At 49.4% G+C, this 25423-nt stretch overlaps 1 protein-coding gene across 1 annotated transcript in view; it reads right to left on the bottom strand.

Moving 5' to 3' along the window:
• Positions 1–1628: 1628 nt before the first annotated feature.
• Positions 1629–25423, bottom strand: part of NUP93 (nucleoporin 93) — a 49646-nt gene continuing 25851 nt past the window's right edge. Inside the window, exons 11-22 of the mRNA XM_044270265.1 lie at positions 10580–10745; positions 7712–7805; positions 7445–7636; positions 7057–7183; positions 6027–6099; positions 5893–5937; positions 5600–5716; positions 5263–5381; positions 3687–3804; positions 3339–3422; positions 1904–2032; positions 1629–1826 (exon numbers count right to left, since the gene is read on the bottom strand). Of these exons, the coding sequence (XP_044126200.1) occupies positions 1716–1826; positions 1904–2032; positions 3339–3422; positions 3687–3804; positions 5263–5381; positions 5600–5716; positions 5893–5937; positions 6027–6099; positions 7057–7183; positions 7445–7636; positions 7712–7805; positions 10580–10745 (1375 nt within the window). The 3' untranslated portion in view covers positions 1629–1715. The remainder of the gene's footprint in view (positions 1827–1903; positions 2033–3338; positions 3423–3686; positions 3805–5262; positions 5382–5599; positions 5717–5892; positions 5938–6026; positions 6100–7056; positions 7184–7444; positions 7637–7711; positions 7806–10579; positions 10746–25423) is intronic.

The following is a 25423-nucleotide window of genomic DNA, read 5'->3' on the forward strand; positions in this document are numbered from 1 at the left end:
GCATTATCAACCAAACGGCCCGTATGGCGGATTGGGAATCCTTCAGATGTGCTCCCCTGTATTTGTGCAGGTGGAGTATTATCAACCAAACTGCCTCAGCGGGCGGATTGGGAAACCTTCAGATGTGCTCCCCTGTATTTGTGCAGGTGGGGCATTATAAACCAAACGGCCCGTATGGCGGATTGGGAATCCCTCAGATGTGTTCCGCTGGATCTCACATGTGGTGGCCTATACACCAGACGACCCAGAAGGGTGGTCTGGGAATCCTTCATGTGTGCATTCTCACCAAACAGCCCCGGAGGGCGGATTGGGAAACTGTGAGCAATCCTCCCCTGTCCAATAGGACATGGGCCCAGCCCCATACCCCACCACCAGGGTGGACATGCCAGCAGGAAGGGGTTAGGGTTAACTTCCTAATCTAAGGTAATTGGCCTGCAGAAGGGGACTCCGGATAATGCAGTGCCGGCTGCAAACAAGCGACTTGCCCCAAAGGGTTAACCCAGATCAGAGGACCGGAGGCGGAGCTCAGCGGGCACCTGGGGGGAGGAGCGACAACTAGTCGGGGAGAATCCGCGCCAAAAGGACGAACCCGCCCCCTCCATAACTGGAATGAAAGTTGCGGCCTAGTAGGCCGCAAAGCCGGGATATAAAGTTCGGCGCACAGCCGACCGGGGGTCCTGCCGGCCGGTTACCACAGCGGGGCCTGGAGAGCAACCGCCGATGTCTGCCCACTCTGGAGGGGGTGTGTCCCCTCTCGCTGCGGGAACCCATCCCGTGCCGCTAAAGGCTGCCCAGGCTGAGTCCCGGTAGGCCCGAAGAGGAGCCGGGGCCTACATTTTAGCGCCGGCCGAACGAATAGCCGGCCGGGAAGTGGAGTGACCGGAGAGGCACTCTGCAAGCGCCCTGGCCGAACGCCGGCCGCGGGAGCTCACCCCGCAGGCCGTACAACTGGCCCAGTGCCGGCTGCCGGACGGAATCTGATGACCTGAGGTGATGTCAGATCACATGCTCCAATCACATGGTCCATCACCATGGTGATGGAGCATGTGATCTGACATCACCACAGGTCCTTTAGCCCACAGATAAAGAACAGACCGGCATCTACGCGAACAAGAGGAGAAGGTGAGTTAACTTTTTTATTATTTTTAACCCTTCCAGCACTATTATACTAAGCATTCTGTATTCAGAATGCTATTGTTTTCCCTTATAACCATGTTATAAGGGAAAATAATACAGTGAATAGACTGTCACCTAGAACCCATGCGTGAAAATCGCACCGCATCCGCACTTGCTTGCGGATGCATGCGATTTTCACGCAACCCCATTCATTTCTATAGGGCCTGCGTTACGTGAAAAACGCACAAAGAGGAGCATGCTGCGATTTTCACGCAACGCACAAGTGATGCGTGAAAATCACCGCTCGTGTGCACAGTCTCATAGAAATGAATGGGTCAGGATTCAGTGCGGGTGCAGTGCGTTCACCGCACGCATCGCACCCGCACGGAAAACTCGGCCGTGTGATAGGGGCCTTAAGAGAGAGAGATTCCCTTTAACCATAAAATATGGTAATGTTATGAAAAACACACAAGTGATTTTAAGTTTTATCTACTAAAAAAAATATCAACAGATCTTGAAAACAAAATAAGTTGTATTTTGGATATTACAACAAAAATACTGAACATAGTGCTGGTACAACATTTCAGCAAGTATCTGCATCAGTTCATTAAGACTTCCATCTGTACAAGTCGTGCATTTGTGTCTCCCGACATTCTGAAAGGGATCATTCCAGCAAAAGTGATAAGGGCTCTGGCTTGACTGCGTAGCACCTGGATGAGACAAACCAATTAAAAACAGGTGTAAATAAAGAAAGCAATCATCTATAAGAAAACAGACTGCTACCCACCGAGTCCTTATCCTCTAGAACCCGTTGCGGTTTCCCCAGAGTAGAGGGGCCACTGCTCTTCAGCCTCTTGTATTTGATGTATAAAATGTTCATCGTAGCAAGAAGAACTTCTGACAAATTATGCCTGATCTGGAGAGAATAGGAAAACACCATAAATTTATGTCAGTAAAGGCTCATTCAGACGTAGTTCCGTTCCGCTGCCCCGCAAGAAAGATAGAGCAAGTCCTATTCTTATCTTGCAGACAATAGTCATTTCTCTCAGAGTGCCAGACATGTGCGGTTCGCAAAATGCGGTTGGGAATCCTTGTTTTACAGATCTGCAATTTGCAGACTGCAAAACACTACGAATGTCTGAATGAGCGGCTCAGGTGGGTTTACACGACCCAATATTCAAACAGGTTATCAGGAACAACCGTTGCTGTGAACGCTGTGCCCATTTAAAGGTGCAGCCGATCACCCGATGAACGAGCGAAACACCCGGTTATCGGGTAAAACTGTCATTAATGCTTGCAAGTAAATTATCATTTCTGGGCAGCAGATTGTGCTGTCTGAACCGCACCCTGCTGCCCAGAAACAATGCAGCTGTATGTGGACAAGCAATTGCTCGCTCTCCTACCATGGAGGTGATCGCTGCATGTAAATGCAGCTCTTCACCTGCACTTAACAAGCAGCTGACTGTTGGGATGGATCGTTACCTTCCCGAAAATTGGCTCCTCCTCGCCCTGTCTAAATCCCCCTTATTCCCATCTTGGACATTGTGTGCATATCTGTAGGTCCCTCCCAGAGGAGGGACCCGCACCTATATTTACAACAGAGCCCGAAAAGTGCCAGAGGGCATACCGCGCATGCATGGCCGCCCTCCATTTATTTCTATGGAAGTGCCAAAAATAGCCAAGTGGCATGCTCAGAAGTCCCACTGAAATAAATGGGAAGCGCACCTGCCACCGCTCCATTCACTTTATGAGGGCTTACGGAAACAGATGAGCACTGGCTATTTTCGACAATCCCATAGAAATTAATAGAGGGTTCCGTTCTAATTAAAGTGCGGGTCCCAGAGGAGGGACCCGCACCTATCAGACTTTGGGGGCAGCGCTGGCTGGAGAATAATGGACCCTTCACTGTTTAAGCAGAAACAGCGTTGCTTGTGTACAGTGCCCAGTGTAGCAGTTAATCCACTCAATAAACCGGGCTAGGCTGCATCACTAGACATAGCCACTTGTATAAAGAACGCCTTTCTGAAGACCAGTGGGAGCTCCAGGGGTTCACAGTTTGAAAACAATGGTACCACACACAAAGGTATACTGAGGAAGCATTCTCTCATCCGGTCATGTATAAAAGAATAAGTATCCTAAGGATGGGTAAGATTCTGGGGGAACCACTATAAAACAAATCATTTGCTTAAAAATGCAATAATTATCGGTCCTAGTTTACACACCTCATCATTAAAGTTTCTGAATGCAGCAACTCTCTCTTCCACTGTGTCCTGGCTGAGAGGTACAATCTTCAACCTGTCAACAATCTAGAAAGGAGACAGATACATTAGGATCCACAATATAAAGCCCTCTAGAGATGACAGTTTAAGGAAGAGATGCTCTGGGTCCCATAGAGACAGTGGCGCTGACACTTCCTCTATTCACTACATAACGCCCGCTGGGCTCTATGTAGACTTCACAAGGAGGTGACAGAAGTGGTTATAAATCGCTAAGGTGTTGAACACAATCACATTAGTGATTTTTCACAAGTATTTTGTTAGTGAAAATATTACACTAGTTTGTGAACTTACATCAAACGCTACATCCACATGGCCAGCATGATAGTTATCAAAGAAAGTCATCAGATCCAGCAGTAGATAAAATGTGGAGTTTGCAGATTTTTCTGCGGTTACACCTTGTGATCTGTATCTGGAGAAGGAGAAAGTTCCCATGTTAATTTGCAATCTAATAAATAACCATCAAAAACCGAGAGATTTTATCACCATTGAAGCTTTGAATGTCTTGTCTTATATAAACACAAAACAAAGAAACCCTCCAGACCAAAATGAAAATCTGTAAGTGTCCTCATGAGCCACTCTGCTACCGTTCCTCCATTTTGCTACCCCATTGCCGTCATCAGAAAATGGTCGCCAGCGTCATAGTACACTGCGCAGCAAAAAGTCTGAGCTACTCCCTGTCCATGCTACATAGCGCTCTCATCCCTAGTAATCATTTCATTTTATTCCCGCATCTGTCCGTAGTTTACACACAGCAAAGCAAATGCACTTCGGCTGTTACCTCTGGTTTCTTTCCTGGACATAATATAGCAGAGATACAGATGTATTTTGGAATTTTAAATGGGGGATCCTTTAGTGGACACAAGTTGAACTGGAACAAACACATTGCACTCATTGTCCATGTAGGATACATATAGACACTTCAATTAATAAAGGACTGAGCACTCCAGTGAAATCATGTCAGGTGCTGTCACCCACCTAACACTTTGTAGATATTTCCCACGCACACTGCAGTGTTAAAGAAATGCTACATTTAATTTATTTAAATGTTGAAGAAACAAAGTGCACGAAGAAAGGGATGAGCGCCAAAACCAAATTTCTAAGTCCAGAGGACGATATATACACTACAAGCCAATGTCCTTATTTCAGATTCAGAAGAAAGCACAGGGATGCTTTCATTGTAACCACACTAGAAATCACCAAGAAATTCCATGATCATATACAAGACATAAGGACACAGTTGAAGGGTAAATGTACTTTTCAGACACAGCAGGGAACTAGTGAAGACAACTGTTTACATTGAAGGGGTTGGCCACCTTTTGGGGTTTTTTCTTTGCAACCCCCCCTCCTGGCCAGACCTGGAAAGGGACACATAATTACCTGCTCCCCGCCACCGGGTCCCAGCACCTTCGCTCCCCACCCATGGCAGCTCGCTCGGGTGCGCCATTGTTCACACAAGAGAAGCAGGTCACCGCTGGGGCCAGCGATTGGCTGCAGCAGCATCAATGCAGACGTTTATAGCAGGGGGGACCCAGGCGGGGCAGCCGAGACTGGAAAGTGGAGGAGCCAGGGTCGTGGGGCAGGTAAGTATGCTCCCCTTTGCAGCTCTTCCCAGGAGTGGACCCCAAAATGTGACCAACCCTTTTAAGTGAACATTTAAGAAAACCACATCACTCATCTATACCAGACCATTTATTGAAATAGCATCTTTTATAAATACAGCACATCTTTTATAAATACAGAGCAGTAATAAGGATTAACTGCCACTTCAATACACTGACGGGTTTACATGAGGGAGTGCTGTACTCTTGCTCAATACACCCTGGTGATGACATTAATGTTATATGCGATAGAAAGTGAATCATCTCACCTTTCAGCAATAGACAGTGCCATATGTTTCAGTCGCTCCTTGTTAGACTGAGGAGAGCTGATTTGAGAAATAACAGGACTCAACAACTTATTGGTCAACTCCAAAACCTTGTCCGGATTCTGCAGATAGACATAAGCAAAAGATGAACTTGAGTGTGCAGATATATTTAATTATGAGGCACGTACTTGTGCAGATACTATCAGAAATCACTACAGGCTGGAAACACCAATAAATAAATCTATGAAAAATTAACATTCCCCAAAACTTTCCTCCAACATTGTGAGGTGCACTTATTATCATGAGATGCTCATTGCAAAATGAGATTTACAAGATTTACCTTTGCCAAGTCGTAGAGCTTAGCGGCTTCCTCAAACAGCCCCTTCTGTTCTGCCACAGATGCCACCTCGCTGATGATAGGATTTGTGTCCCTTGAAAATTTATCAATTGCTCCAGGCTGCCAACATAATAAAAATGCTATGACAAAGAAAATGGATCATTTCTACGCGGCAAACATTGCAGACAAAATACCTGACAAGTTATAAAGATGCTACACAGTGTGATAATAGGCATATAATGTTACATTCTACATTTTTGTAAATGCCGATTGTGCCAAATAACAAATTCTATTACCTTTCTGGTACCATCTTTCTCCAATTTTCCGAGGAGCATATCAAACTAGAAAGGAAAGAAGAAAAAAAAAAACTAAAGTCAGAAAACAAATAGAAATTAGGAAAAAGAAATCTTCATAGTTGGGGCATCTGTACCTCTCGACTTTCAATCACTAGTTCACTGACGCACCGCAGAAACATATTCTTATCCTGGCTGTCCTTCTCATTTCTGGAATAAAAAGGGTGACTTCGTAATGGAAACCAGTCCCAGTGTAAGGAAAATTCACAAAGTACATACAATTTCAAATTACAATCCTCTAAGTATGAGAAACAAATCTGTGAAACAGTGTAAGTCTAAGGCTACATGCACACGAACGTTTTTTGTTTCCGTGTCCATTCCTGATTTTTTAAAACGTGGACAGCACACTGTGTGCTGTCCGCATCAGTATGTCCGTTCCGTAGCCCCGCAAAAAAAAAAAAAAAATAGAACATGTCCTATTCTTGTTTGTTTTAGGCATTGTTACAATGAATCCGCAAAAAAAAAAAAAAAAAAAAAAGCATACTTTTTTTTTTGCGGACCAAAAAACACATACGGTCGTGTGCATGTAGCCTAAGGCTGTCCATACATATTAGATCTATGTTAGCTAAACCGGCCAACAATCTAATGAGCATGGGGCGACCTGACTATCGACAGAGGGGTGATGGCAGGAGAGATAACGATCGGCCACGTTGGATTTAAATGTCCAATCCTTTTGTTCTCAGTAGACAAGCTGGAAGCAGCTCTCTCTCTCCATTCAATACATGTGCATTGTAAGAGGGATTTGAAGGGGGCAGCTGTTGCTCGGCTGATAGTTTTCTCATGTGTATGGCCGTCTTTAGGCTAACCAACAGGGAAGTAGCTTGCTGGATGACAAACCTTCCCCAATAAAATGCCAGACTTTATCTGTGATGAAGAGCCCCAGTTTTTCAGTTTATTACAAGTGCCTATTAAAGGTCCGTTCACACGTCCGTAAGTGTTTTGCGGATCCGCAAAACACGGACACTGGCAATGTGCATTCCGCAATTTGCGGACCGCACTTCGCCGGCACTATAATAGAAAATGCCTAATCTTGTCCACAACTGCAGACAAGAAAAGGACATGTTCTATTTGTTTGAGACAACCTCTTTTCATTTTTATGACATCTACCTGAGGAAGTAAAAATACTGCAAAGCTTCTCGGGGGTCTGTAGGTTCAAACTTCCGTGTGTAAAGCATAAGGAGACGGACAAAGTTGAGACGTCTGACACCAATAGGGTCTCCTCCTTCTTGGCTCACTGCAATGACAGATGTAAGGGTGTATAATACGATGTACTGTATTTGCAGAAACTGATCAGCAGAATGAAGGCAGTACTACAATAAACAAAACGCACAAAAAAAAGTATTAGAGTATAAATGAAAACAGCTACTGGTAATCCACATTACATTCACGTATGCATTCAGTCCACGGTTATATAACCACGGCCTCCTTTACTGCCATGTCAAGAGAGAAAAAGATATACCAAGTGAGACATAACTACTCAGGACTGCATACTTACACAGTTGTGCACTCTGTGATGATGATTTCAAAAGCAATTTCAATTCAAAAAGAGCAAGTGCCACATGCACAGCATGGCAGCGCGTGCGTTCTGTACGAAACAAGTGGGCAATAGCGGCTTCAAACTGAGCAGTAAGGAGTAGGACTTGAAAATACAGGAAAGGATGTTGATTGGCAGCGAAGTGTGATTCCCCTGAAACACAAAACGGATCATATAAAAATCTTGTCTGGAATGCGTTTATAGTAGACATCTATGTATGCTATGTACCATAGTCTTCAAGAAGCTGCTTCTGGAACTGTGGCAGGGTCAGTCTGTCTTGAGGAGAACTGCTAGTGTCGTCATCAAAGCAAATCTGACTCAACTGTACAGAAAATACAGAACAGTGAGAGATAGAAGGTATACATACAATCCCACAAGCTGACACCCGTTGCTTCTCTCGACATACAGGAAATAACAGCTTAGGCTACTTTCACACTACCGTTTTTGCTGGTTTCGGCAGGGTTCAGCAAAAACGCTTCAGTTACTGATGATACAACCGTTTGCATCAATTATGAACAGATCCGGTTGCATTATCTGTAACATAGCCAAGACGGATCAGTCATGAACACTATTGAAAGTCAATGGAGGACGGATCTGTTTTCTTTTGTGTCAGATAGTGTCAGAGTTAAACAGATCCGTCCTCGTTAACTTGCATTGTGGGTCATGAAAGATCAGTTTTGCTCTGCATCCCAGGATGGAAAGAAAACCGCAGCTTGCTGTGGTTTGCTCTCCAGTATGAGAACAGAATAGAACGCATTTTGGAGCGCTCCGTTCTAGTCACTTACGTTTTGTCACTATTGACAATGAATGGGGGCAAAAGAGAAGCGGTTTTTTTTTCCGGTATTGAGACCCTATGACAGATCTCAATACCAGAAAATAGAAACGCTAGTGTGAAAGTAGCCTTAGCCGATGACTGGCTGAGGCAGTTTCTCAATGCCGGCGATGACTGGCTAATCAGACATTTCCTATGCAGAGACCAGTGGGGGGGGGCCATGAAGTGTCAGCGGGAGATCTATAGGCAGAGTATGACATTCATTATTTGACACCATCCTGAGCCTTTAATTTTTTTTTGTCATTTAACGGACAGACAACATTTTCTGCCCGTTAGCGATCATCTGGCAAACGTTAGTTTATCAGGCAGTCCAGATCTTTCAGTACGCTGAAAGATCTGGATTTGCCGGCAGCAGATCGCTCTGTCCAATATGATCTGCAGCCAGCACATGGGGATGAGCGATGGCTGAGCAAATATCAGTTTTTTTTATTTTATATAAAGGGACCCCATAAAAATGCCAAACAATGGCCGTGAAAAGCATGCAAAGCTTAGGAGGAAATCTTCATGGCAGGATTAAACCTGGCTGTCGCGTGAGGGCATGGGAGCCTAGATTTGCAACTTCAATCACAAGCAATATGACCTGTAGTACATTTTCTACTCAACACGTTTCCTCAGTTGCTTTTAGCCAAGGGACTGAATTATTCAGCGCCATCGCCCTCACAAATGTCACACACAATTTTATGCAGCTAGGAGCAAAAACCAAACAAGAAAATACAATGAACAGAAGGGAATGAAAGACATTGCACAGGATTATAAAAAGAAGCCTCCTCTGCTCCATTCAGTGGCTTGTGTCTGGTATTGCAGCTTAGTTACATTCAACTGTACGGTGCTGAACTGCAATACTACACACAACCTGTGGACAGCTGTGGGACTGTTTTTTAGAAGAGAGCAGCCATGTTTAGCTGATCATATAGAGAGGCTTGGGGACCTCTCCCCTGTGTCAGTTCATTGCACAGCTTACTGGTTAAACAATACCAAATATCTGTACCCTTTTCTGGTGATGATATATGATTAATAAATATTAATTTAGCTTAATGGGCATCTGTCAGCAGTTTTGTACCTATGACACTGGCTGACCTGTTACATGTGCGCTTGGCAGCTGAAGACATCCGTGTTGGTCCCATGTTTATATGTAACCGCATTGCTGAGAAAAAGGATGTTTTAATATATGCAAATGATCCTTCTAGGAGTAACGGGGATGTTGCAGGTTCTCCTAGAGCAGGGTTTCTCAACTCCGATCCTCGGGACCCACCTACCGGTCAGTATTTGAGAATATCCCACAGAATGAATACCTGTGGTAAGTCCTGATGCACTGACACTAATTATATCACCTGTTCAATACTAAGGAAATCCTGAAAACATGACTGGTAGGTGGGTCCCAAGGACCGAAGTTGAGAAACCCTGTCCTAGAGGCTCTGCTCTCTCTGCAACTGCTATGCCCTTTGCACTTTGATTGACAGGACCAGGCAGACATTAACACGTTTAGGGCTCATGCACACAAATATTTTTGAGCCTTATCTGATCCACATTTTTTGCGGGTCGGATGCGGACCCATTCACTTCAATCGGGTGCTGTCCGCATCAGTATGTCCGTTCTGTGGCCCCGCAAAACAATAAGAACATGTCCTATTCTTGTCCATTTTACGGACAATGATATGACAGTTCTATAGAGGGCAGGACGTTCCACTTCGCAAAATGCAGACTGCAAAAACGGCAACAGCCATGTGTATGAGCCCTTTCACTGCCTGTCCCTGTCAAAATGGAGAGGGGTCGACATTTACAGAGACAGCAGAACCTCTAGGTGTAACGGTAACACCCCCGTTGCTCCAAGAGGCTCATTTGCATATAATAAAACATTTTTCTCAGCAATGCGGACACATATGACCATGGGACCAACACAGATGCCTTCAGCTGCCAAGTGCACATGTAACAGGTCAGCCAGTGTCCTAGGTGCAGATCTGCTGACAGATGAACTTTAAACATTTTTCCTCATCACAGAAAAAAACTCAGTTCATGACGACACTGAAAATTCCCCCAAGATGTTCATGAGAAAATACTCTGAAGTACGTACTGATCATATGGTTTAAAAAGTAAAATGGCGAGGGTCAGGGAGAGCAGCACATGACAGTGTCAGTGCTGTGTCTATGCATCAGGGGATACATATACATCCAGATATGGAAAGAGACCAACGATGTCTAGGATTCAGTGTTTATTACAGGCAGATCAGTTTGCAAATTTGAAGTTTTCCATTGAAGAACGCCTCACCTTTAACCACAGATAGTCCTCAGTTTTATCTGCCACCTCATTATGATTATCGGCAACATCACAGCGACCAATAATACAGTAGACCGCTCTCTTGTAGGGATCAGTGCTTGACCTTACGGCTCTTCTGTAATGTAGACGCAGTTTGTTTTCTGTCGCCGGACATAACCTGCAACCGAAAAAAACTATTCAATTACGTGTCTAGAGTGGAATGGCTTCTCAAATAAGCAATGCAGACTATTCGTTAGCTTCTGCTAACAATCAGTAGCAGACAGTTTAGGACATACAGTTGAAACCAGAAGTTTACATACACTACATAAAAAAGACACACATGCATGTTTCTCAATATCTGACATCAAAATTAGGAAAGGTTTATTCTGATTTTGTCAATTAGGAATAATATGAGAGAGAGAGGGAATGTTTTAAGGCATTTTTATTACTTTCTGCAAAGTCTAAAGTTTACATACATTTCATTAATATTTGTTACCGTTGCCCTTAAACTGTATGACTTGGGTCAAACGTTGTGGATATCCTTCCACAAGCTTCTCACAATAGTCGGTTGGAATTTGGGCCCATTCCTCCTGACAAGACTGGTATAACTGAGCCATGTTTGTTGGTGGCCTTGCTCACATCTGCCTTGTCCAAAAATTTTCAATAGGATTGAGATCATGGCTTTGCGATGGCCGCTCCAAAACACTGACTTTGTTATCCTTAAGCCACTTTGTAACCAGTCTGGCAGTATGCTTCGGGGCATTGTCCATATAACTTCCTGGCTGATGTCTTGAGATGTTGCTTCAGTATTTCCACATAATCTTCTTTCCTCACGATGCTATGTATTTTGTGCACCAGTCCCTCCTGCAGCTGAACCACCCCACATCATGATGCTGCCGCCCCCGTGTTTCACAGCTGGGATGGTGTTCTTAGGCTTCCAAGCTTCTCCCTTTTTCCTCCAAACATAACGATGGTCATTATGGCCAAAAAGTTCAATTTTAATTTCGTCAGACCACAGGACATGTCTCCAAAAACGTAGGTCTTTGTTCCTGTGTGCATTTGCAAACATTAATCTGGATTTTTTATGTTTCTTTTGGAGTAATAATGGCTTCTTCCTGGCAGAGCGGCCTTTCAGCCCATGTTGATCCAGTACTCGTTTCTCTATGGATACTGACACAATCTTACCAGCTTCCGCCATCATCTTCACAAGGTCTTTTGCTTTTGTTCTTGGGTTGATATGCACATGTTGGACCAAAGCACGTTCATCTCTGGGATACAGAACCCGCCCTCTTCCTCAGCAGTTTGATGGCCGGACATCCGCATCGTTTTTACTTGCGTATAATTGTTTGTACAGATGAACGAGGCACCTTCAGGTATCTTGAAATTGCGCCATATGGCTGATTTCCTTAGACTTTCTCATGATGTGACACAAAGAAGCAGTGTGTTTCAAGTGTGCATTTAAATACTTCCACAGGTGTGTCTCTAACTCAGATGTTGCCAAAAAACCGAAAACAGAAGCTTCCATTACATCATCATATGGACAGTCCAGAACTGTTTAAAGGCATAGTAATCTTAGTGTATGTAAAGTTTTGACATTGCAGAAAGTAATAAAAATGCCTTAAAACATTCTCTCTCTCATTATTCTGGCATTTGGCAAATAATAATAATTATGGTAATTCTAATTGACCAAAAACAGGAAAGGTTTATTCTGATTTCATGTCAGATATTGAGAAAAACATGTATAAATGTGTCTTTTTATATAGTGTATGTAAACTTCTGGTTTCAACTGTATGTAGGAGAGTGGATCCACAGTAACTAATCGTATTTTCAAGGTTTTTTTTAAATACAGCCGTCACATTTCACACTCACACTGTGCTGCAATGTATGCTTGGCGAATGTACCAGGAAGGCTCCCAGCGTATAGAAGTGAAATGTATCCAAAAGGTTCCCACTCAACTGACGGAGGCCAAACTACCGTATTTTTCGCCGTATAAGACGCACTTTCCCCCCCCCCCCAAAAGTGGGGGGAAAATAGCAGTGCGTCTTATACGGCGAATGCAGCTTATTTTGCAATTTGCGAATTTTCGTGCGAATTTTTGCGCAAATTTTTTTGCGATTTTCAATGATACACCCGCCGCGATGCAGGCTGGGAGGACAGGCGCTGGCAGTGTGTGAGTCATACGTCACGCGCCTGCGCCGCCCACTTTATGAATGAAGCAGGCGGCGTGGGCGCATGACGTATGACTCACGCTGCCAGCGCCTGTCCTCCCGGCCTGCCTCCTCCCTCCTCTCGGCGAGCGCTTGTAGTTGTAAGTACTCCGCTCATTATGCGATTATGCACATAACTATTTACTATTAGACATACGATTATACAGTGACCGGGGCCCGTGTAGTAGAATACAGTCACTGCACGGGCCCCGCTGTCATTATAAAGCCAGATGCCGGCCCCCAGACCTGTATTGAGGGTCATTCACTACAGGGACACTTATGGAGGGGATCTGTGGATGACACATAGCATAAGATGCTATATATGTGTCATCCACAGATCCCCCCCATAACTGTCATACACAGAGACCCCAATAAGAGCCACCCACAGATCCCCCATAAGTGTCACCCACAGATCCCCCATAAGTGTCACCCACAGATCCCCCATAAGTGTCACCCACAGATCCCCCATAACAGTGCGTCACCCACAGATCCCCCATAACAGTGCGTCACCCACAGATCCCCCATAACAGTGCGTCACCCACAGATCCCCCATAACAGTGCGTCACCCACAGATCCCCCATAACAGTGCGTCACCCACAGATCCCCCATAACAGTGCGTCACCCACAGATCCCCCATAACAGTGCGTCACCCACAGATCCCCCATAACAGTGCGTCACCCACAGATCCCCCATAACAGTGCGTCACCCACAGATCCCCCATAACAGTGCGTCACCCACAGATCCCCCATAACAGTGCGTCACCCACAGATCCCCCATAACAGTGCGTCACCCACAGATCCCCCATAACAGTGCGTCACCCACAGATCCCCCATAACAGTGCGTCACCCACAGATCCCCCATAACAGTGCGTCACCCACAGATCCCCCATAACAGTGCGTCACCCACAGATCCCCCATAACAGTGCGTCACCCACAACAGTGCGTCACCCACAGATCCCCCATAACAGTGCGTCACCCACAGATCCCCCATAACAGTGCCATCCACAGACCACAATTAGTTCAAAACCCACCAAAAGCACACCTTTTGGTTCAAAATATTTTTTTTCTTATTTTCCTCCTCAAAAACCTAGGTGCGTCTTATAGGCCGGTGCGTCTTATAGGGCGAAAAGCCGGAATTAGACTTACCGGTAATTCATTTTCCACGAATCCACCATGACGGCCCAGAGAGATTGACCCCTGACCTCTGTAGGGGCAGGAACAGAGATAGGTTTAAAAGGACCCCTCCCACCACCATTCACCAGTGAGTTCCAGATTATAGTGCCACAATCACCAGTTAATGAGTGAAAAAAATCAGTGTTTTTTTTTTTTTTTTGGTATTCAGTTCATACCAAATTTTTTGGAGTAAAAAGGAGATTTTTGTATAACTTACCAGTTAAATCTCTTTCTCGCTCTTCCTTGGGGGACACAGACCTTGGGTATAGCTCAGCTCCCTAGGAGGCGTGACACTAAGTAAAACTGTTAAGCCCCTCCTCCATCAGCTATACCCTCAGCCTGGAGATAGAGGCTACCAGTTGCGTGTCCAAGTAGTGAAAGGATAACAACCAATAACGGAAACAACCAGCCAGCAACCCAACGGGGCGCCAGACCATAACCCTGTAACAAAACACAGAAGGGTGGGTGCTGTGTCCCCCAAGGAAGAGCGAGAAAGAGATTTAACTGGTAAGTTATACAAAAATCTCCTTTTCTCGCCCATTTTCCTTGGGGGACACAGACCTTGGGACGTTCAAGAGCAGTCCAAGAAGGGAGGGACCACAAACCCAAGGCGGAACACCACCAGAGCATCAGGAAACCGCTGCCTGCAAAACCAGGCGGCCCAACGCAGCATCCGCTGATGCATGCGTATGCACCCTATAGAACTTTGTGAAAGTGTGCAGAGAGGACCAAGTGGCTGCTTTGCACAACTGTTCAGCCGAGGCCTGATGCCTCTGCGCCCAGGAAGCTCCGACTGCTCTGGTGGAATGAGCAGTGACGCCAAAAGGCGGAGGTCTGCCCTTGGCTCGATAAGCCTCAGACACCGCCAGTTTAATGAAACGGGCAATAGCCACCTTGGAGACCGCCAACCCTTTGCACGAACCCTCCGGAACCACAAACAGGGAGTCCGTGCGCCGAAAGGACCCGGTGACCTCCAAGTAAATCCTCAACGCCCTGACCACATCCAGACGGTGCAGTTCCCGTTCTCTGGGGTGGGAAGGAGAGGGACAGAGCGACGGAAGGACGATGTCCTCATTGATGTGAAAGGCGGAGACCACCTTTGGCAGGAAAGTCGGGACAGGCCGAAGCACAACCTTATCCTGGTGGAAGATCAGGAAAGGTTCGGAGCAAGAAAGAGCCGCTAACTCCGACACCCGTCGGAGAGACGTGACGGCCACAAGAAAGATGACCTTGCAGGACAGAAGGCGAAGGGAGACCTCCCGTAAAGGCTCGAAGGGGGCTGATTGGAGCGCCGAGAGCACCACATTCAGGTCCCAGGAAGGAACTGGAGGGCGGTACGGCGGAACAGAGTGAGCCACCCCTTGTAAAAAGGTCTTAATTGGCCCTAGAGGGGCCAGGGGACGCTGGAGAAGAATAGACAGCGCCGAAATCTGACCCTTCAGAGAACTGAGGCACAGCCCCAGGTCCAGACCCGACTGGAGGAAGGACAGGATTGTGGGAAGAGAAAACCGGAGAGGTGGGATGCTCCGGGACTCACAGAACCCCAGATAGGACCTCCAAACCCGATAGTAGATCCTAGAGGATACGGGCTTACGAGCCCGGATCATGGTGCGGACTACGTCCGCGGAGAAACCCCGTCGCGTTAAGACGGCGGTCTCAATAGCCACGCCGTCAAACGTAGCGAGCCTAAATGCTCGTGGAAGATCGGTCCCTGAGAGAGAAGGTCTTCCCTGGAAGGCAGTGGCCACGGTGCGTCTGCCAACAGCAACATTAGGTCGGCGTACCAAGACCGGCGGGGCCAATCCGGGGCGATTAGAATCGCGGGGACGCCCTCTGCCGCGATCCTCCGAAGAACCCGTGGCAGGAGGGGAAAAGGAGGAAAGACGTACAGAAGGGAGAATTCGCGCCACGGAAGGACGAGCGCGTCAGCGCCGTATGCCTTCGGGTCCCGTGCCCTGGCCAGGTATAGGGGGACCTTGTGGTTGAATTTGGAGGCCATGAGGTCCACGTCGGGGCGACCCCAGCGAAGACAAAGGGCTTCGAACACCTCTGGGTGCAGGGACCATTCTCCCGGGTCGATGGTGGACCGGCTGAGGAAATCCGCCGCCCAGTTGTCCACCCCCGGGATGTAAATCGCAGATAAGGCCGGCACGTGCGTCTCCGCCCAGAGGAGAATGAGGGTCACCTCTTGCATCGCTGCAGCGCTGCGAGTGCCTCCCTGATGGTTTATGTATGCCACAGCCGTGGCATTGTCGGATTGGATCCGAACAGGGTGGCCCTCAGCAGATGGGTCCAGTGTCTGAGGGACAGAAGAATCGCCCTCAGTTCCAGAATATTGATTGGAAGTCTGGACTCAGATAGAGACCAAACGCCCTGGACGGACCGGGGAGGGAAAACCCCCCCCCCCACCCCCGTAAGCTGGCATCTGTGGTAATCACCAGCCAGTTCAGTGGAAGGAAGGACTTCCCCCTTAGAGGGATATGCAACCACCAGCCGAGGGAAGCTCGAGCCAGAAGAAAGGTCCTGTCCAGACTCCTCAGTGATTTGTCCCAGGCCGACAGAATTGCCCTCTGAAAGGTGCGGGATCGGAATTGTGCGAACGGCACCGCTTCGAAACAGGCAACCATCTTTCCCAACAACCGCATGCTGGATCTGAGGGAAGGGCGGTGATGACGGAGGAGACTGCGAACCGACCCGCGAAGGGCCAGACGCTTGTCTGACGGAAGGCGGACCTCCGCCAACTCTGTCCAGGAGCATCCCCAGGAAGATCAGCCGTCTGGAGGGGGTAAGGGAAGATTTGGGGTGGTTGATAATCCAACCGAACCGCGTCAGGGTCTCCAGAGTGAGTTCCACACTGCGGGATGTCTGAGAGAAGGAGGGTGCCTTGACCAGGATGTCGTCCAAGTATGGGAGAAGAAAAACACTTCTTGAACGTAGAAGGGCCAAGACAGGGGCCAGGACCTTGGTGAACACTCGAGGAGCAGTCGCCAGACCAAAGGGAAGGGCGACGAATTGGAAGTGATCGTCCCCCACCGCAAAGCGCAGGAAGCGGTGATGACATGGAGCAACCGGAACGTGGAGGTATGCATCCTGAATGTCGATTGAGGCCATGAAATCCCCTCTTTCCAGGGAGGCCACTGCGGACCTGAGAGACTCCATCCGGAATCTCTGCAGTCTGAGAAAACGGTTCAGGCGTTTTAGGTCCAAGATCGGACGCACTGAGCCTTCCTTCTTGGGAACCACAAAGAGGTTCGAGTAGAACCCCCTGAACCTTTCCGTCGGAGGCACGGGGGCGACGACACCCTTGTCCATTAGAGAGTGAATGGCCGCGAAGAAGGTGGCCACTCGTACGGGATCTCGCGGAGGACGGGATCGGAAGAAACGGTCTGGCGGAATGGACGCAAATTCGATTTTGTATCCGCAAGATACAATCTCGAGCGCCCATGCGTCTGAGATGTGGGCCCGCCATACGTTCCTGAATAGGAGAAGGAGGCCCCCCACCCGGGTGGGTGGGGGCGCACCTTCAGGCAGAGGGCTGCTGGCCTGTGGGAGCCCGTGCAGGCTGGGACTTGCGCCAGGTAGGTTGCGTCCGAAAAAACGGCTTCTTGCGTCTATCCTGGGCTGGGCCAGAGGAAGAAGAACTGGCCGCGGGTCTAGACCCGGTGGGCTTGCGAAAGGACCGAAAACGGGACGAACCAGCGCGACCACGGGGGGCGCCCATTGGCCTGGACTGGGGGAGGCGAGTACTCTTCCCACCCGTGGCCTCTGATATAAGTTCGTCCAGACGGGTTCCGAACAGGCGGGAACCCGTGAATGGTAGGCCGGCCAAAGAGCGTTTGGAAGCGGCGTCCGCCGCCCAAACCTTCAGCCAGAGTTCCCTCCTGACAGAAACTGCCAGGGCAGAGGAACGGGCAATGAGGGCACCCGCATCAAGGGAGGCCTCACAGACGAATTTTCCGGCCTGAACAATTAGTTGGGCTAAGGAACGGAGGTACTGAACAGGGACGTCCGACCCTAACTCCCGTTCCAGTTGCAAACCCCATTCAGAGACCGCTTTGCCAACCCAGGCGGAGGCAAAGACCGGTCTAAGGGCCGAACCAGAGGCAGTAAATATGGCCTTGGAGAGGGATTCCGTACGACGGTCCTCAACAGACTGGAGGGAAGATCCGTCCTGTACAGGAATAGTAGTGCTTTTGGACAGGCGAGCCACGGGAGGATCAACCTTAGGCGGGGATGTCCACGTGGTCACAGAATCCGCTGGAAAGGGATAACAAATGTCCAGCTTTTTGGGTGTAATAAAGCGGACGTTAGGCCGAGTCCAAGCCTTGGATACCACAGAAGAAAAATCAGCGTGTATGGGAAAAACCTTGGAGGCCTGTTTGGGGCGGAGAAAGGACACGCCGGCCTGTTCAGAGCTGGGGGGGTCATCGTGTAGCTGAAAGGTATCACGGATGCTAGTGACAAGATGCCCCACCGCGGACGCCAATTTGGACGGAAGCTCTGAGTCCATGTCCACGTCCGAATCCGCCAGTTCTCCCTCAGAAAGCGTATCCCTTTGAGAGGATAGACTTGACTGAGCTCGCACGCATGGCGGAGAGAGCGAAGCATCTGGAGAAGATGTGCGCTCAACCCTTGAACGTTTCTGAGTATGCCGGGCCCTGGAAGATTCGCTGGGAGGCAGGGAACCAGTGGGGGCGGCAGAAACGGTAGTCCCAGCGGGTGCGACAGGGATTGTGGCAGCCTGCGGGAGAGGCGGTCTATCCACGAGACGGCCCACTACGTGTGTAAGGCTTTCCACCGCCTGAGACAGAGACCTAGCCCAGTCAGGGGGTTCAGAGGCACCGGGGGGCGCAGCGGGAAGCGGGCCCTGCACCGGGGCCTGACATGCAAGGCAATGCGGCTCAGATTGCCCACGCGGAAAAAGTTCCTTACAGGCGGTACAGGCATGGTACCAGGGTTTGGGGGCACCTGTGGGATCTGACATGCTGAAGTGTGGTTGTACTCTAATATAGAGACCACAAAGGGTTATAGCAGCTATGACCAGGAGGGTTAGGAGAGGGTTAACTGTCCTACCAGTGCCTCAGAAGAACGTCAGGAGATGGCCCAGATCAGCAGCAGCAGCAGAGAAGCAGTGAACAGCAGTGAGCAGCAGAGAGCAGCAGAGAGCGCCCACAGAAGCCGAGCGATGTACACAGGAGGTTAGAGTCCCCCACCGTGTCCCAGCTTCCTGTCAGGAGAGAGGAAGCGCGGGAAACCTCAGCAGAAAGTGCGGGGAACAAGCTCCGCCCCCTCCAGCGCTTGAAATGTCTCCTGTGAAGGAGAACGTAGCTCCGCCCCCAAAATGACACGCGGAAGCCCCGCCCCCTGCCGGGACCGCTAAGCCCCGCCCCCCGTTCTCGGCGGGAAGGGGGAGAGAGAGAAGAGAAAAATGGAGTCAGCCCCGATGAGGGGGAGGGGGGGGGGGGGGGGGAGAAAGATAGCAGCGTGGGGGGGAAAAGCGTGGGGGTGCTGAGGATGCTGCTGTGCTGCATTGTCCTGCAGATGAGCGCTCAGAATGAGCGACCACGGGTGCCCCCCTTACCCAGAGGGGTAGATGCTGCAGATAGGGACGGGGTATGGGCTGGAATAGCCATCTCACCGTGCGACGTCTTCACCCTCAGTCCTTTCCAGCAGGGTCGCCCCTTCAGCCACTGGCACCGCAGTGGCAGGAAGCTGGAAGAGGGGCTTGGCGTGCGGGCGACCCCCTAGCTGGCGGGATGTAGGGGAGCCATTGCTGCCCAGATCCTCCTATTGCTTCTGTGGGGGAGGCAGCAGTGCAGATAAGTTGGCACTGGCGCAGCTCAACCCCGGGAGAGCAGAGAGGTCAAATGCGTCTCTGGTATCCCTAGGAAAAAATAAAATAACAAAATTAGAAGAAAAAGTAAAAATAACAAGGAGAAAACAGCCCTGCAGTAGCAGGGAGTGTCTTGCCTCCTTGGACACTAAGCTAAAACTGGTAGCCTCTATCTCCAGGCTGAGGGTATAGCTGATGGAGGAGGGGCTTAACAGTTTTACTTAGTGTCACGCCTCCTAGGGAGCTGAGCTATACCCAAGGTCTGTGTCCCCCAAGGAAAATGGGCGAGAAATGTATTTTCAGGGTGGGATATCATGCCGTCATGGTGGATTCGTGGAAAATGAATTACCGGTAAGTCTAATTCCGGCTTTCCACTTCACCACCATGACGGCCCAGAGAGACATAACAAATTATATACGTCTTAGGGTGGGGCAACGGCCTGAAGGACCTTGCGACCAAAAGCCAGGTCAGAGGACCTGGATAAGTCAAGTCTGTAATGTTTAGTGAAGGTATTTACACTGGACCAGGTTGCAGCCCGGCATATTTGGTCTAGGGAAGCTCCTGCTCTTTCAGCAAAAGAGGTCGACATGGCTCTCGTAGAGTGAGCCCGAATGACCTCTGGACAACTGATGCCCTCACTCCTGTAGCAGTCTGTAATAGTCTGTTTTACCCATCGGGCGATGGTAGATCTGGAAGCTGCCTTCCCCTTATTTTTACCACCAAATAGCACTAGTAAGTTGTCCACCTTCCTCAGGTTTCTAGTGACCTCTAGGTACTTTAGCACTGTTCGTTTAACGTCCAGGGTATGGAAGCGTTCTTCTCCAGGATTCTTAGGGTTTTCACAGAAGGAGGGAAGAATGATCTCCTGGTTCCTATGGAAGTCGGTTACTACCTTTGGTAAAAACGTCGGGTCTAGCCTCAAGGTGACACGGTCGTCCTGGATAATGAGGTATGGTTGTCTTATTGACAATGCCTGGATCTCGCTCAATCTTTTTGCTGATGTTATAGCAATAAGAAAAGCCGCCTTCTGGGAAAGATGCTTCAGAGAACTGGAGTCCAGGGGTTCGTAAGGCGGACCTGTGAGTCCGTTAAGGACGGTGTTTAAGTCCCAGGTAGGTACCTTTGATTTGAGAGAAGGTCTTAGTCTGGCTGCAGATCTCACGAATCTTTGGATCCATCTATGGCTGGCTAGTTCAGAATCAAAATATGCACTAAGTGCTGAGACCTGGACTCTAAGGGTGGAAGGACTTAACCCCGACTCTAGGCCCTTCTGCAGGAAATCCAAAATCTTTAGTATATTCGGTCTGGTTTGATCTGGGGCTTTGTCGCCCGACCAGGTGCAGAACCTCTTCCAGATCTTTAAATAAATGGCGTTTGTCACCTTCTTTCTGCTGGCTTTTAAGGTAGAAATAACCCCCTCAGAGAGACCTCTACGTCTTAGAAGATTGGACTCAGGATCCAAGCCGAGAGACTGAAGATTTCCGGATGAGGATGGAGAACCGGCCCCTGGATCAGGATATCCTTCCTCTTTGGGAGAATAAAAGCTTCCTGAGAGGAGAGTTTGGTTAGTATCGAGAACCAGCTCCTCTTGGGCCAGTACGGGGTGACCAAGATTACTCTGGCTCTGTCCCTGATGATCTTCTGGAGGACCTTTGGGATTAATGGGAACGGAGGGAAGGCATATGCAGTGTCCCAGTTCCAGTGTAGGGAGAAGGCGTCGATCGCTAGGGGCCTGTCCCTTGGGTTTAGGGAGCAAAAGGTTGATACCTTTGCGTTTGTTCTTGTAGCAAATAGGTCTACCTGAGGGAGGCCCCACCTCTGGACAATCAGATTGAAGACGTCCCTGCTTAAAGACCATTCCCCCTGGTCTATGGTAGTCCTGCTGAGGAAGTCTGCTGCACAGTTTAAGCTTCCTTTTAAATGAATTGCAGATATCGACTTTACGTTCTTTTCCCCCCAGAGGAATATCTTTTTGGACAGACCTTCTAGCTTCTGAGATCGTGTGCCCCCCTGATGTTTGAGGTAGGACACGGTCGTAACATTGTCTGAATAGACCTTTATATGTTGGTTTTTTAATTTTTGAGCGGCTACCTGTATTGTCTCCCAGACTGCCCTGAGCTCCCTGTAGTTTGAAGACTGGGCTGCGATACTTTGAGGCCAGTCTCCCTGGTAGAGGTCGGAAGCAATTTTTGCGCCCCACCCCTTTACGCTGGCATCGGTATGGATAAGCACTGCTGGGGTTTTGAACCAGGTCATGCCCTTCGTTAAGTTTTTTGTTTGAAGCCACCACCGTACTGAGGATTTTATGTGGCCCGGGATCAGGATTTTCTTGTCCAAGGAAGATAGGTTCCTGTCCCACCTCCTGAGAAGCCAGGACTGAAGGGTTCTGTAATGGGCCTGGCACCAAGGGACTGCTACTATGCAGGCTGTCATCTGACCTAGGAGACTCATCGCTTCTCTGCACGAGAAGGATCGACGTCCTAGGAAGGCTCTGATAGCCAACTGCAGGTTCTGGATTCTTTCTGCTGGGAGAAAGGTTGTTAGTTTTTTTGAATCTAACAGGACCCCCAGGAATTTTACCCTGGTATCTGGAACTAGGGATGACTTTTTTAGGTTTATCACCCACCCCAGAGATGTCAGAAGGGAGCAGAAGATGTCTCGGTCTGCTATGGACTGATCCACAGAGTTGGAAATTAGTAGAAAATCGTCTAAATACGGGACGACCGTCACCCCCTGGGGTCTCAGGGAGGCTACCATCTCCACCACCAGTTTCGTGAAAATCCTTGGGGCTGAAGCTAGCCCAAAGGGGAGAGCCACGAACTGGAAGTGGTGGACAGACCCCCTGTGATCCCTTACTGCGAATCGCAGGAATTTTTGAGACAGGAGGTGAATAGGAACATGGTAGTATGCGTCCTTCAAGTCGATTGTACAGAGGGACGCATTTTTTTGAATTAAAGGAATAGTGGAATTTAGGGATTCCATCTTGAATTTTTTGTAGGTAACGAATCTGTTTAGTCTTTTGAGGTTTATGATCATACGGAAGGAACCCCCGGGTTTCTTTACCAAGAAAAGGCTGGAGTAGAACCCCTGCCCCCGCTGAAGCACGGGAACGGGAATCACCACCCCTAAGTCCCGGAGATTCTGAATCTCCTTCCAGATCTGGCTGAGCTGACAAGGAGATGGGTGGTGAGAAACCAGAAACACATCTGGAGGGGGGGAAGATAACTCTATCCTGTAACCGATTTTGACAAGATTTTGAGCCCAGGGGCTGGAAGTAGTCTGTTGCCACTGAGCAAAAAACTGGGATAGTCTTCCCCCTATCCTGGCGTCACTGCTTCTCACCTCCCTTGTTTTGGGGATTAAGGAGGAAGCCTCTACCCCTCCCCCCTTTTGGGTAACTCCAACGTCCGGTCTTACCCCTGCCACGAAAGGAGCTGCTCTGGGAAAATTGACCACGAAAACGAGATTTTTGTATAACTTACCAGTAAAATCTCTTTCTCGCTCTTCCTTGGGGGACACAGGAACTCTTGGGTATAGCTTATCTCCATAGGAGGCGTGACACTAAGTAAAAGACTGTTAAGCCCCTCCTCCAGCAGCTATACCCTCAGCCTGGAGAGAGAGACTTCCAGTTATGTGCCCAAGTAGTGCAAGACAAAGGCAAGGAGTAACCAAAACCAATACCAACAAGCCAGAAAAAAACACCCGAAGGCCAACAAAAAAACAATGGGCGGGCGCTGTGTCCCCCAAGGAAGAGCGAGAAAGAGATTTTACTGGTAAGTTATACAAAAATCTCGTTTTCTCGCCCAATTCCTTGGGGGACACAGGAACTCTTGGGACGTTCAAAAGCAGTCCACAAACAGGGAGGGACCACAATCAAACGCGAACCAGGCACCGTAAACATCAAGGCACCGCCGCCTGCAAGACCAAGCGGCCCAAAGCAGCATCCGCCGAGGCATAAGTGTTCACCCTGTAAAACTTGGTGAACGTGTGCAAAGAAGACCAGGTGGCCGCCTTGCACAGCTGTTCAGCCGAGGCACGATTACGCTGAGCCCAGGAAGCCCCGACCGCTCTGGTAGAATGAGCGGTAACACCAAAGGGCGGATCCCTGCCCCGAGCACGGTAAGCCTCAATGATAGCCATCTTGAGAAAGCGGGCAACAACCACCTTAGACGCCGCCAGTCCCCTGCGCGGACCCTCCGGAACCACAAACAGAGAATCCGTACGCCGAAAGGGTCTGGTCACATCCAGGTAGATCCTGAGAGCCCGAACAACATCCAGACGGTGAAGCTCCCGCTCCCGGGGATGCGACGGGGCCGGACACAGAGAAGGAAGGACAATATCCTCATTCAGGTGAAAGGCGGACACCACCTTCGGAAGAAATTCCGGAACAGGACGGAGAACCACCTTGTCCTGGTGAAAAACCAAGAAGGGCTCCACGCAAGAAAGAGCCGCCAACTCAGACACACGCCGAAGGGACGTGATAGCGACGAGAAAGAAAACCTTGCAAGACAACAAGCGAGGGGAAACCTTGCGCAGAGGCTCGAAAGGGGAAGATTGGAGAGCCGCCAACACAATGTTGAGATCCCAAGCAGGAACAGGAGGGCGATAGGGGGGAGCACAGTGAGCAACCCCCTGAAGAAAGGTCTTAACCGGACCGAGCGGAGCCAGCGGACGCTGAAAAAGGACCGAAAGAGCCGAAATCTGACCCTTCAGGGTACTGAGACCCAAGCCCAGAGCTAGACCAGACTGCAAAAAGGATAAAACCGTAGGAAGGGAAAACCTCAGAGGGGGAGTCCCCAAGGCCTCACAGAAAACCAAATAGGCCCGCCAGGTACGATAATAAATCCTGGCCGAGGCCGGTTTTCGTGCACGAATCATGGTACGGACCACGTCAGCCGAAAACCCCCGCCGCGTCAGGACCGCGGTTTCAATAGCCACGCCGTCAAACGTAGCGACCCTAAATGCTGGTGGAAGATCGGCCCCTGAGAGAGGAGGTCCTCTCTGAGAGGCAGAGGCAAGGGAGCGTCTGCCAGAAGCAACATAAGGTCGGCGTACCACGGACGACGCGGCCAGTCCGGGGCGATCAGGATAGCTGGCGTGCCCTCCGCCGCAATCTTCCGAAGGACCCGCGGAAGAAGAGGCAGGGGCGGAAACACGTAGAGGAGCGAAAACTCCGTCCAGGGGAGGACGAGCGCGTCCGCGCCGTAAGCGTCCGGATCTTTGGCCCTGGCCACGTAGATGGGAAGTTTGTAGTTGAATCTGGAGGCCATGAGATCCACGTCCGGACGACCCCAACGGAGACAAAGAGACTCGAAGACGTCGGGGTGCAGAGACCACTCCCCCGGGTCGATCGTCGTCCGACTGAGGAAATCCGCCGCCCAATTGTCCACCCCCGGAATGTATACGGCCGAAAGGGCCGGAACATGAACCTCCGCCCAGCGAAGGATCAGAGACACTTCCCTCATCGCCGCCGCGCTGCGAGTGCCCCCCTGGTGATTTATGTACGCCACAGCCGTGGCATTGTCCGACTGGACCCGAACAGGGCGACCCTGCAGCAACGAAGTCCAGTGTCGGAGCGAGAAAAGAATGGCTCTCAGCTCCAGAACATTGATCGGCAGTCTGGACTCCGACGGAGACCAAGTGC

This window comes from Bufo gargarizans, chromosome 10 (assembly GCF_014858855.1).
Source record: "Bufo gargarizans isolate SCDJY-AF-19 chromosome 10, ASM1485885v1, whole genome shotgun sequence".
Classification (NCBI taxonomy): domain Eukaryota; kingdom Metazoa; phylum Chordata; class Amphibia; order Anura; family Bufonidae; genus Bufo; species Bufo gargarizans.